Genomic DNA, 14,759 nt, shown 5'->3' with positions numbered 1-14,759 from the left:
GAGGGCCTGATTTTTAGTTTTAATAGACACTCACATATATCAACACTGTGGAAGTTACGAAAGGCAATTTAAGACATGTATAAGTCATTCAAGAGTGTCACAATGTACCAAACTGAGCTCCAGGCACTAAAGACACAGAAGTGAACAGAACAGACAACAATTCCTGCTTGCGTAGCACATACCTTCCAGGGGAGCACGGTAACGATGGTGGCAAGCATTGCAGGGCCATTCCGGTATGACTTGTCTCTTCACAGCGTCCAGGAGTCCTGTTGTGTAAATGAGAAAGCCGAGACTAGGCGCATTAGTACTTAACAAAGGTCACAGCCAGTCAATGGTAGTGCCTCACCTGTCTAATCGCAGACACCAAGTGCTGACTCGTGTTACACCACTTTGCTTAGAACCAAAGAACAACAAACAGCGATAGTGAACCGGCTCAAAAAGCATGCTTAGGTATGGTGATAGTTTTATAAAGGTGGTGCTGAGAGGTACGGTAGGAAGCTAATTTGCAAATTCACATCAGAAACTGAGCAGACAGAAGCAAACAGGATTTCTATCCCTATCCCAGGCCTCTGGAGAGGGACTATAGAAGGGATTTAGAGATTAACAGTCTCCCAATCTAGGATTAAATCCCAGGATAAAGTTGGAAGGCAAAGAAGGCTCTAGATTTCTGGCTGGTGGGTAGTAGCATGCCCCAGGATGAGAGGACCCTAAGGAAAAAGAGGGAAGGATGGGAGAGGTAGGAAGGGAAGGAGGGAAAGAGGGAGGGAGGGAGGAAGGAAATATACATTTATCTCAAGTCACCTGTGAAATCATCACAAAATGCATTTATGACCTAGAGTGGGTGCAATCCAATCTCTTGAGCACAGATCTAAAAGAACCTGTTTTTTCACAGAGCGTATTGTGAAGTAGGCAGCTGGGGGCTTGCTGATTCCGTAACCAACTGAGTAAGAACTCAGAGCCAAATTGCATGAATATCCAAAATAGTGACAGGACTTTGAGAAACAATGTTTACAAAATCTGGGTGGACTTGACCATCTCTAGAGCCACTCAGTAGACTTTAGAGGGTTTAGGTCTTTAGCACTTGTATTTATATAACTAAAGTAAAGCCAAAGGGTATCTAACTCTCCTGTGAATTTAGCCAGTATGAAAAATAAATTCCAGCACCATGGATCCAGTTAGTTGTGTGGATACCAGGATTCAGCTCCTTTGATGGGCTGTGTGTGTGGTTGGGGAGAATCGGGGAGAATCATGAGGAATCATGTAGGTTTGAATTAAGTTAGGACCCATACATGTCTAAACCCTTAGACCTCATTGAAATCTCCAGTCCACTGCTCCATCACTTTTTCTCAGTTCTTCAGTTCCTTCCCATCCTCTCTTCCTTGTCCAGAGAAGATTCCATGAACCATTGTTACAATCACTTCATTACAATCTTTGGTCTGTCTGGCTATCGCCCCTGGCAAAAGTCCAACTTTGACTTAACTCAGCATCTGAGCCACTATGTGTTTCTGGAAAGAATCACAGAACTGGGATGTCTGCTTTCACTTTAAATTCATGATCACAGCGCTCACTTTCACAGCACAGATAGTAAAATTGGAATGATATAGAGAAGAGCAGCATGGCCCCTGAGCAAGGATGATAAACAAATCCGTGAAGCTTCCATATTTAAAAATGAATAAAATAAATTCATGGCCATGTATATCACATGACAATATAGCCAAGCAACCCTGGTATATTTCCCAGATAAATTCATTTTCTTGCTCTTCAAAATAATTCACATCTTCTCTCTCTCTTGAAACCTCCCACACTCCTCATTTCCAGCTAATGACCCCACTTTATTTCTTTGTGATATTGGGAGCTATCAAGGTGGAATCCCCTCCTTGCTGCAGTTCTCTATCATCTCCTGTCATTGAAGACTTCCATACCTAAATTACCATCTTCTCATTCCCAGCTCACATGTTTGGTAATGTCAACCCCTAAGTGTAGAATCCATCCCAGCCTCTGGCTGCTCAAACCCATAACTCTCTCTCTCGATGATCCTTCCCTCCATCACGTTTCAGCCACATACCTCCACAGCTGTTCATACCTTGAAAATACACCATCCCAAAATTTTTGACTTCAAGTCTCTTACTCTTTCTCTCACAACTACCTCCGAACTTCCAGATCACTTCTGGCTCTCCTGTAACCATTTTGGACTCATCTGGACCTCCAAGCAGTGAAACCTACCACTTTTCCACAGATCCAGTGAAATTCTCATGTGTTTGTTTCCTTCCTTGCCCAGCTCAGGCTCCGTGACCTAATACTGTGACCGCTCCCTGATGCGCGCGGACTGGTCTCGCTTAACCTTTGTGCCAAAGCCTCAAGTACATCCTCACATATCAACATTTTCCTAGTCACGTCACTTCTCTACTCTTTCAGACGGTCGTTTCACACCTGCCTTCACTTTAAATTCATGATCTAAACTTTCCTCTCTCTCAAAAGACTTTATTTTATTGAAACAAGAGACAGAATCAGAGGAAATTCTTTTTGCTTCTACCACCAAATCTACCAAGTGACCTGCATCTGTGCCACTTAATTTAGTTGCCCACAAACTGGAGGCCAGACTCTCCACCTGGCCACTGGGTCCCCCTCCCTTTACTAGAGAACACAGATCTGAAACATAGGTCTCCTTTTTCATTCTTTTACAAGCCATTCAGAGTGGTCATTTAAAAAAGTAAATCAGATTCTGTTGCTCCTCTTCTTAAAGTCATCAATGGCTTCCCATTGCCTTGGGAATGTCACCCGAAATCTATCACGGCCCATAAAGATGTTCATAAACTTCCGTGCCCACCTCTTGGAATTGAACTCCGGCTATAACCTAGTAACACTTGCCTTCTTCCAACAGTGCTTCTAATGTGAGCCGGGATTTTTTTCTCACTGTTTCCTCTTTCTGAAGCATTCTTCCCTCATGTTCTTTTAGGATTCTGCTCCTCAGAGAGGACTTCTCTGGCCACTTTGTTAAAAGTAACCACTTCAGTTCCCCATGTACACAGCTACCCACTCATTCCTTAGCCTATTTTATGCTTATTCATAACATTTTTTTCTGTCTAAAATTCTATTATATGCTATGGTTTGTAAATTCTTACTTATATATCTTCTCCCTTAGGATGAGGATGCCATGACATGAGAGTTGAGACTGTTTCACAGTATCTTCACATACTGCCTAGAACAGTGCCTGGTATGTATTCACTGAGTGAATGACTATTCTCATCATCGAACAGCCTGTACCTGTCCTCTCCTCCCTGTAGATACAATGACGGAGAATACTCTCTTCGTAGAAAAAGACTAAGCTTGCCACTTGTGAACTGTATCTTAACTCAGTTTTTCTGTTTTTATCTACATATTTCTTACATCTTGCATCACTGCATGTCTACCAGAACATTCCCAAGAGCATTTAAATGTACTTTATTATTTTCCTTGTTAAAAAAAAATACTCTGAAGTTCACAGACCCTCCAACATTGCCCCACTTCCCTTCACAGCAATACACTTTCTTATTTGTCTTCACAGGTTGAGCAGTCTCTCCTTCCTCAGCTATCATTCATTCCCCAGATCCCTCAGATCTGGACTCTACCCATCACTCCCTTGAGAGAGCTCTGAAACATTTCACCAACCACCTTTGTGTTGCCAAACCCAACAGACACTTGAGTCTTCAAAGTGCTTGTTCTGCCAGCATCACTAGAGACCATTGCTACTTGCTTCCTGAAACTCTCACATCTTGGCTTCTGTGACATCATATTTTCTGATTCTCCTCAGTCATTACTTCTCAGTGTTCTTTGTGAGCTTGCTCCTTTCTACCTGACCTCCAATGCTGCATATATTTTCCCTGAGATTTTTAGGTATAAGGGTGCAACTCTCTACTCTCACGGTCCCCAAAAATCCAGCATGTAATTGAAGTGTTATATTGCAGTTATTTGTGAACTTGTCTGAGTGATTGTGTCCCTTATAAATATAGAAAGCTTTATGGGGCAGTTTGACCCTCACACCCAGTTCTTGAGGAAAGAGACTTTTCAAATCTTTGTCATATTTACCTTTGGGTCCCAGGGTCTGGCAAAAGACCTGGCACAAAATGAAGTTCTTGCTAAATGTTTAATGAGTGAATGACTATTGAATAATGAGTTTCATGAACGAATGGAGACAAACCACTTAAAACACTAAAGAAAAAAGACAAAATAAAAACGTCCATCTTATTTCCACACCATCTTTTTTCCAAAATGGCTTTGATGTGACTTGAAAATCACATCTATTTTACTTGTAAATTAACCATAGATCTGAGGCTTAGAGCATGGGGGAAGGAGGGTGAGGAGTTAAAACAGCAGGGAAGAGCACAAGGGTCTGTGGTGATGGGAGAATACAGGGAAGACACCTGAAGGGAGAAGCCAGTTAATGTGCAAAGTGAAGAACGATGTCGGAAGATACCTTTTTTAGAAGAAAATTACATATATTTGGACTAGGGCAAATACAAAATCATTACATTGCAAGAAAAGACAGCAAATGAGTGATTTTGTTAGAACAACTAATCTCGGTTTAAAATAATAAGAAATAAAACTATACCTTCAAAATACCATTTTCTGCCTTTTCAGTCTCAAAAGAAGCACAACTCTCAGAAAATAATGTTGTTGGAGGAGCTTGAGTACACAGGATGCCGACTCACATATTGTCCCTTTTCATTACTTTTTTGATATTCCTTTCTAGAGCTAACTGGTAAAGTACATAGGTGAGAAAACAAATGTCAAGTAGAGATGGAGAAGAGAAATGGCAAAAAGAAATAGAGATTGAACGCAAAAGATGAAGGAAACTTTGCCCACTGGACCATGCTGTTCAATGAGTCAGCTGTCCTTGAATCTAACAGTCATCAGAGGCCCTCCCTGGTGGTGCATCAGGTTACAGCACAGCACTAAGAAGCTGAAGCCACTTCAGCATGAGTTTGATCCCCACCCCGGAGGTGACCACAGGGCGCGGCAGACCTCTCCTGACCCGCCCGCTGCTCCCCTCAGCAGTGTACTTCGTCGATCTGCCTGTTCTGCTCCCCGCTCTGTCTCTGGTGAAGCCTCTCACCGCCCCTGCACCTCTGGCCTGTACCGCAGCTCTGTGTGCACAAACAAATAAATCTTGAAAAAAAAAAATCTAACGGTCATCAAATTCTAAGGATTTTGAAGATGCTTACTCTAGGAGAGACAGACAGAGACTGAGAAGGAATAAGAGCACAAGAAAAAGGGTGCATGCTCAGGTCAGTTACAGGAAAGAAAAGGGAAAATCAACAACTCCATCTGGAAAGGAGGGACGTGAATCAGGAATGGCGGGAGCTGCAGGTTGAGAGGACACTGCGACTGGGCGCCCAGATTATTCTGGCCTTCCTGGCAACCAAGCAAATACTTCATGATGGCCTCCACATCTTTTCTTGTCTAAAGAAAATGGGGCCCTGAGAATAAGTTGTCCCTGGGGACTTGTTCTCCAGGAGTGACGACGGCGCTGAAGCCCTCCCAACTTTCTCGGCCCTTTGTGAGCCATGACACACACTGGCTGTGTTGGCTGTGACCTTGGGAGGGAGGTTGGGGTGGCTGTGACCTGGGGATGGAGGCACACTGAGAGGCCTAAAGAGGAGCTGTATGCTTGTCCACACTGGACTACTGATGCATGGGCTTTGGCAAGTGACAGATAAACCCCCCAGGGACCAGGTGGTGAAAGGTGGCACTGGGCTGTTAGTGGTGTGCTGAATGTTAATTTTGAGTGACACACATCTCAAACGTATATGGTGTTACAATGCAGTGCTACTTCAAAAAACGAATGTGCTTTCTCCCCAAAGAACCATATTTTTATAGCCAAGACGAACACTCATGATACAAACATTTTGATTATTTATCCTAGCTTCCTTTTCTAAAGAAAAGCCTTGAAAATTACAGTGATGGCTTATTTAACTTCACAATTTAGAAAACCTGTTCAGAATCCAAGGAAGTAATAACTAAAATTTTCTATTTGTTAATTAACTTTCCCATTGCCAACAGTTTAAACCCAGCCCCCTCCTCCCCAGAAAGACAAGTTACAGCTAATGCTTAAACATTCATCTCCCCTTCTAATTGCTGTGTAGGAGTAATTCTGTGATTCTGGGAGGAAACTTCAGTGAATAAATGAACGATTCTCTCATTTGCTATTTGGAAGTTATAAAAATTACAAGACATCATTCCATTATATTCTCTCATTTCCTTGTCACTGGAAAAGGTTCCAACCTTTCATCATATTAAAAAGCAATTATCAACATGTTTTATTCCATAATAAGTTTGACTACTAGGAGAAAAAAGTATTCAGAAATCAAAATAAGGGGGTTCTTTTTAGCATATAAACAGGTGAGTCAACCTCCAAATCTGAAAAAAAAAAAAAATCAGTGAAAGATTACCCTCAAACCATCTCAGAATTTGGTGTCTCTACTTGCTGTTTCTGTGCTGCCTAATTCTCAATGAGCCCGTGACGTTGCGGACCTTCTCCTGCTGACCCGGCCTGCTGACTGCACAGGCGACGGTTCCTCCAAGGTGGTCAACAAGTTGCTCGCCAAGGGGGTGCGGTTTGCTCCTGAGAAGTGGTGACGCGGCCCTGAACCACCACATGCGGGTCACATGCTGCAGTCTGGGGAAAACTAGGAAGGGATTGAAAGACAGGCCGCTGCGCCCCTTCTAATAATCCTTAACATTTGTACAGAACCTTACAATTTACCAAGGGCTTTCCCCTGGGTTCTCACTTTTGATCCTTCCAATAACCGAGACACCAGCATAGCGGTCTTCTCAGCCCTCACCTGGTAAGCAGCCAGGTGAGGCTCAGAGGGTTTACTCGCCTCGCTGGGCCCCAAGTGAACGCCATGGACTTCTCCCTTCAGGTGTGGACCCCTACTTCTCCTCCACCACATTGCCGTGACCCGTCACCATGGCCCCTTTGGGTGCCCCTCACCCAACTTCGGACCCCCGGCCCCCTCCCTGCACCCCAGACTGATGGTCAGCTTATCAGCTTTGTCTTCTTCTTTTGTTCACATCCACTAGGTTCCGCATCTAAGTGAGCACGTCCATGTTTATTATGGATGGACCTCAGGCACGATGCTAACAGCAGTAAGTCAGGAGAGACATTTCCTTTCCCTCTTGGTTTGCAGCCCTGTAGGGTTCCGTGAGCAGCGTCTCACCTCAGCACCGCCTACTCCACTGTGGCCACCACCTGCTGTCCTGTCCAGGGGCTCCATCTGATGGAGGCGCCAAGTTTACAGAGCCTCTGAGCAGGGGGAGTTGGAGTGGTCCCCTTCCTCCCAACAGCTGACGCCAGGACAAGGGCCCGGGCTGGGTGAGCAGAGCTGAGACCACAGCCCTGCCCGTTCCCTGGGCGCCTGCCTGGAGGCGGCAATGATTGTCACGCAGCCACCAGGGTGGTCTTGACTTAACTGTGAAGAGGCCGAAACTACAGGGAGCTGGCCAGGCTTCCTGCCTCGAGGTGGCTCTCCTTACCACAGTGAGGACACTGAGTCAGCTGGGGGCGGGGGAAGGGCTATGTAGTCTCCCCTCCAGGGCCTTCTGTTGAGTGCCCTTCAGGGTGGAGACGCCCTGGGCCACACAGGAGAAAAGCCAGGACCGTCGTTGTGGCCAGTGAGTGGTGATTCGCCAAAGGGCAGCAGAAGAGGGCACCGAGTCCCTACCTGCCCGCAAACACACTGTAGGTATGGACCCCCCCTTAGCACCCACCTCTCCTCTTCCCCTTGTTATACCCAGTGTCGTGGGGACCATCTGCGGCGCGCTCAGCCACCACAGCTCAGCGCCGCAGCCCCTGGCCCAGGAGGTCACTGACCAGAGAGGAGAGAGAATATTCCATCCATACACAAGCGCCCCGGTGAAGGTGCGCGAATGTGCCAGAGAGCTGAGGAGCAGCAGACCCCTCCGGTTGAAATCTGAGGAGCTCTTCCCGCGAGAAGAGGGGGCGGGGCCTCTAGGCAGACGTGCTCCTCGCCCCTGCCGGCTCATGGACCTTTTGTGGGGATGGGCTTAGTCTCTAGTTGCCTGGTGGCCCCCATGTCAGGAGCCACCCTGAGACCTCGCACAGCTGTTACTCAATTGCTGCTTGTTAATTGACTGAGGAACCAACCGCCAGGCTGACTGAATAAGGAGTGAGCGGCTGGGACAGAGGAGTCTGCAGACTAACAGGAGGTGGAGAGACCTTCTGATTGCTGGGGAATGATGTGGTTAAGATCTGCATGTGGGCCCTAGCTGGAGAGGGAGGAAGATCTAAGAAATGCTGTACTATGCTAGGCAGGAGGAAAAAATATATATAACAATGAGACAGAGACATTTTAAAAATACACCTTTTGTAAAATCTGAATAATCTTTCACAATGAGCTGAGAGAACCACAATCAGATCCATTCTCTCCTAATGGGCGCCGTGGAGGCCACTGGGAAAGGCAGCAGCCAGGATTAGGCTTGCTTTTTCCAGCTGACTGTGGGGTTCCATTTGGCTTGGGGGGAGAGCATGGGCATTTTCCTTTTACAGATCTTCATCGCACAGAACAAGGCAGGAGACCCCTGAATGAAACCCAGTCATTAGTCTGTCTTTTATCATGTGCATAATACTTCCAGAGAGGGGCGAAGGGAGGGGCTCACAGGCCAGCGAACCAAGGACCCAAAGGGGCTCATCTGCGCCCCATTAGCACAACAGAGCGCCCAGCAGCCCCAGAGCTTCCTTGCACTGAATATTCAGTTCTCCAGCACCCCTGGCTCGCAGCCTGCAAATACCGTAGGCGTAGGCGGGACACAGATGGCATTTTCTACACTTAGTGTAGGCTTAGATTTCAGAACTACCACTTGGATTCTGCTCCTTGGTGTAGAAAATTATGGGGCATTCAGGGAACGTGTGTCAGAGGTCACCAGAGTCAGTGCGGACAGGGAGGGTGGAGAGACCTCGCGGAAAACATGCAAGGACGCTGAACCCAGCCCGCAGCACAGGGAAAGAAAAAGGGCTAGGGGTTCCAGAGGCATTTCGGAGCTGGGGAGCGAATTGAATACAGGTGGCCAGACACGGGGGCATGTTGACCCAGATTTCTAGTTTGGGTCATAGCATGGGCTGGGGAGAGAGGATGAAGAGAATGAGTTTGAGTGTGAACCCACTGAGTTTGAGGTGTCTGAGTCATTTTGGTGTAGATGTCCGATTAGAGCTGGGAATACAGGGCTGGAGTTCAGTGGAGAGCTTTGGAATAGGCTCGGATGTGAAGCTAACTATTATTAACTATTATTAAGTACATTATTAAATATTATTGATAACAAAAGCTAAAGAAGTGAATTTTCTCTCCCAGGGAGAATACACAAGGCAAGAAGAGGAGACAGAGAAGCTTGGGAAAATCCAGGAGCTAAGACAGATGGTGTCAAGGAAGCTGAGGGCAGACAAAGTGTCAGGGGAAGGGTGTGTCTGGGAGCCAAGGGAGGCCCAATGGCCAGGGTGAAGGTGTGGGTGTGTCCGTGTGGGAGCGGTGACTGACACACCTGTGGACGTGTGAACTATTCCTCTAAATCATGCAATGTCCTAAACCAATGTTACCTCTGTGAAAATAAGTTCCTGAAAAATCAAAGACAAAGTTTACAGGGCAGAGGGTTGGTCAACAATCTGGAATGCTACAGCGGAGAAGAAGGTAAGGGTGGAGAGGAAACGGTCAGATTAGTCAATTAGTAGGGCCTTGGTGCTGGGGAGGGAGGAGCTGGGTGGCAGGACGAGAATCTCTGCCTGTGAGAAACTGGAGCCCAGGAGAGGTTTGGAGTTGGAAGGAAGGAGAGTGGAGTAGAGAGAGGTCTGAGGAGGAGACAGGCTCAAAAGCTTTGGGTATTGTTGGGCCTCCCTGCGAGGGCGGTAAAGTCTCAAGGCTATCAAGCTACTGGCAGCCAGGGAGCTGACCCACGGGGCACAGCAGACCCCTGCTGTCTCCCCACTGCTCCCTTCAGCAGGCTATTTCAGTCCATCTGCCTGTTCTGCTCTTCACTCTGTCTCTGGGGAATCCTCTCACCCTCACACCTCTGGCCCACACCCTAGTTCTTATATGCATAAAATTAAAAATAAAGAAAACTTAAAAAAAAAAAAAAAAGAAGAAGTTTAGGTGTTGTAAGCAGGGACCACACTTTTGGGTAATGGGGGAAGGGTGTTGAGGGGAGTAGCTCCCTGAGGAGGTGATGGAGGGAGATGTGTAGAAAGGAAGAACCCCTTTCCTTGAAAACAGGAAGGCATTCACACATAAGCAAACTGATAGTATGTGGTGTTTTGGAAAAGAGCTTCACGTTAATGGAAGTATTAGTGCCCAGAAAGCCAGCCAAGAGGAAAGATGCCATCCATGTTGTCTCTCTGGAGGAGTAACTCACTGGAATCATGCCTGCCAATGCCTCACCACTTCTGCCCAAAGAACATGGCAGCCTGACAGCCGGTCGGGCTAACTTCACTTTCAGTTTCATTGTCTTTCAAAAATGGATGCTTCAGTTCAGCTCAGTCTCCCTAACTTGTCGCCGGTGTAATATTGTTTGTTCACTGGTTCAAAAAAGGTATTTGAAGGAGCACTGGTTTGGACAGGAGAAAATCCTCAGATGTTCGTTTACTTCTGTGACATTTAACTTGGCAATTAGGAGATGAGAGAGGGGAAAAATGTATGTGCAGGAAAAAAAGAAAACTTCACGGCTTCATCGGGCTCAAAAGCTAAGGCTGCTAATGGAGAGGCTTGTCCCATTTTGAGAGGAGATTGTGCTTCTGAAAGAAGCTCTTTCCCCAGGCCTCTGGTAGTTACATATAATTACTCCATCCCAGGGAACACGAGTGTGATGAAAACCTAGCAGGTGTTTCTTTGGGGGTCATCTGCTGAGACTTGGTTTGATGTGCATTCTAGCAAAACTTATCTGAGATGTTTTGTTCCCTCCTCAGTGACTCATCTGTTGCTCTAAGATGAAAACCTGTGTGATTTACAAAGGTATACAAGCATATTACAATATCTAAATGTTTCAAAGGAAAAATAAGTAAAACACCCTTCATTTACTCTAAAAGTCATGTCAGGAGTGAACCAGGCCTCACCTTTCCTCATCAGCAGGGCTAAGTAGGTGTTTACAGACTTTGCAGGAAGTTATATGATCAGCAGAAAGTTTGGGGGTAAGTTTTGAAGAAGTGTATTTGATTAAAAAAAAAACAACAACTCTTTCTGCCTGTGTCAGAGTAAGCTCCTTGCTGTAAATAAATCATGAACATCTCAAAAAATGGGGTACTGGAATAAGTTTTTAATGCTAGCAGGAACATTATAAAAAGAATAACTGCTGTTTATTGAGCATGTACTTTGTCACAGACACATTACATGCATGGTTCTCTGTACTCGCAAACTTAAATTGAATCTTTTTAAATTTTTTTCTGACTCTGAGAAATAGGCAATACTACCAATCCCGATCCAGAGGAGGGAGCCAGCTTCATCTGCCTCCCACCGGCCATTGATTGGTGCCTGTTCATCCTGCCCCCACTGCTCAGCCAGACCTGCTCCAGTGAAGTCACCAATAATCTCCATGTCCCCAGCCCTGCGTCAAGTCTCTTTGACACAGGACTTGAGGGAGCGGGTCACTCCTGGACACACTTCCTTCCTGTCGCTCTCAGACACTTGTGAAGACTCCATCTTCGCTAGTCATTTAGTCTTCTTGGCTGGTTGGCGTTCCCTTAACTGCTTAATGTTGTGGGGCTTCATGTCTCAGTCGTTAGAGGTCTTACATCTCCAGCCACTCCTGGGCTGATCTCGCCCAGTGCTAAGGCTCTATAGACCCCTAGGACTCCCAGATCTGCACCTCCAGCCCAGATTCGCCCTTGACTCAACTTCAGGCTTGTATCCAATTTTCTCTCTCTCCCCCCTCCCTTCCTCCCTCCCTTCTCCCCTCTTTTTTTCCTAGCACTCTCCCTTCCTTTCATTTTAAATCTCAGCTTTATTGAGGTAATAATTGACATATAAAATTGTAAGATAAAATATACACCATAGGGGTTGTTATACATATGCATTGTGAAATGGCTCCCTCCATCTAGTTAATTAACATCCATCACCTCACATATTATCCTGTGTGTGTGAGAACATTTATATTCTACTTTCTTAGCAAAATCCAATCATATAGTACAGTGTTATATATAGTCCTCATGCTTGATATTAACTCCTCAGAACTTAATCACCCTAGAACTGAACCTTGCCCCATTTCTCCTACTCTCCAGCCTTTGACATCACCAATCTACTCTTTGATTCTATAACTTTTGGGGGACCATATATATAAACTCCATGCAGTCTTGTCTTTCTCTCTGGCTTCCTTCACTTAGCATAATGCCCTCACGCTCTGCGTTGCAACGTCCTAGTCAACATCTTCTCTACTAGAATTGCTAAGACCTCTTAACATGTCAAGAGCGCTGCCCTTGATCTTTCCCCAGAAAGGAAGGACAACCTGCTTCTAACTCTACCCTTCATCAGATGTGACAGTATCTCCATCTATCCTGCTGGTTCAGGCCAGAAACTTTGGAGTCAATTTTGACCTCTTTCTTTTCAATCAGCACACGCAGTGTGTTCTGAGGTCATGATGGGTCCATCTTCAAAATATGACCAGAATTCCATCAGTCCTCTTCATTCCACTGCTACCTGTTCCTGCTGTCATCAGAAACACTTTTGCCCCTGCAGTAAGCCGTGTGGGTAATTCCCTTCTGCCTTTTCTTAAAGATCTTGTCAGCAAGCCCTACCTACCCCATTGAACACTGCAAACTGCACCCTCTCCACAGCGGTCCCTGCCGAAGCACCTGCCCAGTTTTTGTTTCAGACATTGACACTAAAGACCTTCAACACATCACAGCAGGACTCTTGTGTCCTGATGCGATGGTGAAGTAAAATGACAGCAACAACAAAAAGTGCGGTGTGGAAGAGGCTGGTACTACCCTACCATTGGAAGTTAATAGAGGAGTGGGAGGGGCTGGGAAGAATCTCCCTGGATGGAAGACAGCTGCTGTCTAATCCAGCTCACTGTCAGACTTCACAACCAGATTTTTAGGTCCACCAAAGGCCGCGAGGATGCTGGTTGGGGAAGTCGGGTCTACCATGAAGTTGACCAATAGATCTCTACCCCTGCAAGGACCAGTGTCTACAGATTTGATGGAGGTGCCTATTTCACTGGGCCTTTATTCTTCCTTTGTAACTGCCTCTAAAGTTTTCTATTCCTCTGGGAATTTGTGGGCTGTGGATTTTTTCAAAAGAATCTTTCTTGCATGAACTAGGCCTTCATCAAAATTCACTGCAACTCAGATTCATTTCCATTTCTAGTCCCATAGCTGCCCACAACCAACTAAGCATGATGGATGAGCTAGCTAACATTTTGAAGGTGAAAACCATCTATCCCTCGACTATCTATGTAGCACGTCCTGTTATTTGAGGGCCTTCATCCTGTTAATGTAGCATATCCTTCAGTCTCGCCTCCCCTCACAGTCGAGTGACATGGGGTATGAGCAAAAGCCCTCAACCTTGTTTCTATGATGATACTAGGTTAACGTAAGTAAATCCTGGAAACTTGCCAGCGCCAACTTTTGTCTAATTTACATAATCATTTGCATAAGACCGCATGTTAAGGGGACATCTGTAATTATCATATGCATTTAGATGAGATTTTTTCCCACATGTGAAGTTACCATTGCTGTTGATTTCTTTCAGTTCTATGTTCTGGGTCCATGTTTTACATTCCACCAGATTCCCCCAATGCAGGGCCCCGACAGCTACACGCCCCCCCCTTTCTGTGAACGTCACTGAGAATACCTTGTCATTCGCCTGTAAAATGGAGAATGTTAGCATCAATTTCCATCTCAGGAGACGAAGCCCTCTCTAATCAGATCTGAAGGGTCCTCAAAGTTAGGATCAAAATATGTTTTTAGATTTTGGGGGGGAAGTCTTGGAAGGCTGGATGGCGAGTGCCTTCACAAAGGAATATAATTAGTTGTTAATTCCTCTAACATCTTAGACGAATAATTAAACTTCTGACTTTCTTTAGGCAGAGGTCACTCTGTATACCGAAAAATCACCCTGTGTTAACAGCATTCTTCTCAGTCATTCTGGGATGCCTGTCATGAACTTTGGAGCATTCTCAACACATCCTGATATGTTTTGTCTTTAAAAAACAAAACGAGTGAGGCCCTCCCTGGTGGCGCAGCGGGTTAAAGCACTGCACAGAGAAGCTAAAGCCACTTCCCCATGAGTTCGAACCCCGCCTGCCCCAGAGGTGACCACATGGCGCGGCAGACCTCTCCTGGCCCGCCCGCTGCTCCCCTCAGCAGTGTACTTCGTTGATCTGCCTGTTCTGCTCCCCACTGTCTCTGGTGAAGCCTCTCACCGCCCCTGAGCCTCTGGCCTGTACCCCAGTTCTGTATGTACAAATAAAAAAAATAAAATCTTTAAAAAAAAAAAAAAAAACGAGTGATTACCTGCATGAGGCATGGGAGTAGGGGAAAGACCTCCTCTCCTGATTCAAATACTAGGGGGTTGACTTGTGGCTGAGGGCAGCCACAGCCAGGAGCGGGACTGCCTTCATAGTCACATGTGTCTGTCTGCACACACGTGTCAGCCATTGCGTTGGCTCAGAAGGAGCTAACCAAAGGATACCTGAAAAGTGGTTAATCGGTGATTTACCGACAGTTTCAAACTGCCATCTAATTTGCAGAAAACCCATGTTTTACTAATTAACAGGAGGAG

The 14,759-nt window shown here is 45.9% G+C and overlaps 1 protein-coding gene across 1 annotated transcript in view; it reads right to left on the bottom strand.

Annotated features, from left to right (window-relative positions):
- Nucleotides 1-9,628: 9,628 nt before the first annotated feature.
- The window catches only part of ADGRG4 (adhesion G protein-coupled receptor G4), an 88,539-nt gene continuing 83,408 nt past the window's right edge, over nt 9,629-14,759 (bottom strand). The window contains exon 22 of the mRNA XM_004685957.1: nt 9,629-9,663. Coding sequence (XP_004686014.1) covers nt 9,629-9,663 — 35 coding nt within the window. The remainder of the gene's footprint in view (nt 9,664-14,759) is intronic.

The sequence above is a fragment of the Condylura cristata genome, unplaced genomic scaffold (assembly GCF_000260355.1).
Source record: "Condylura cristata isolate star-nosed mole 26May11 unplaced genomic scaffold, ConCri1.0 scaffold00019, whole genome shotgun sequence".
NCBI lineage: Eukaryota > Metazoa > Chordata > Mammalia > Eulipotyphla > Talpidae > Condylura > Condylura cristata.
Note: the sequence above shows the minus strand (reverse complement) of the source record. Positions and strands in the feature narration are given on the sequence as shown.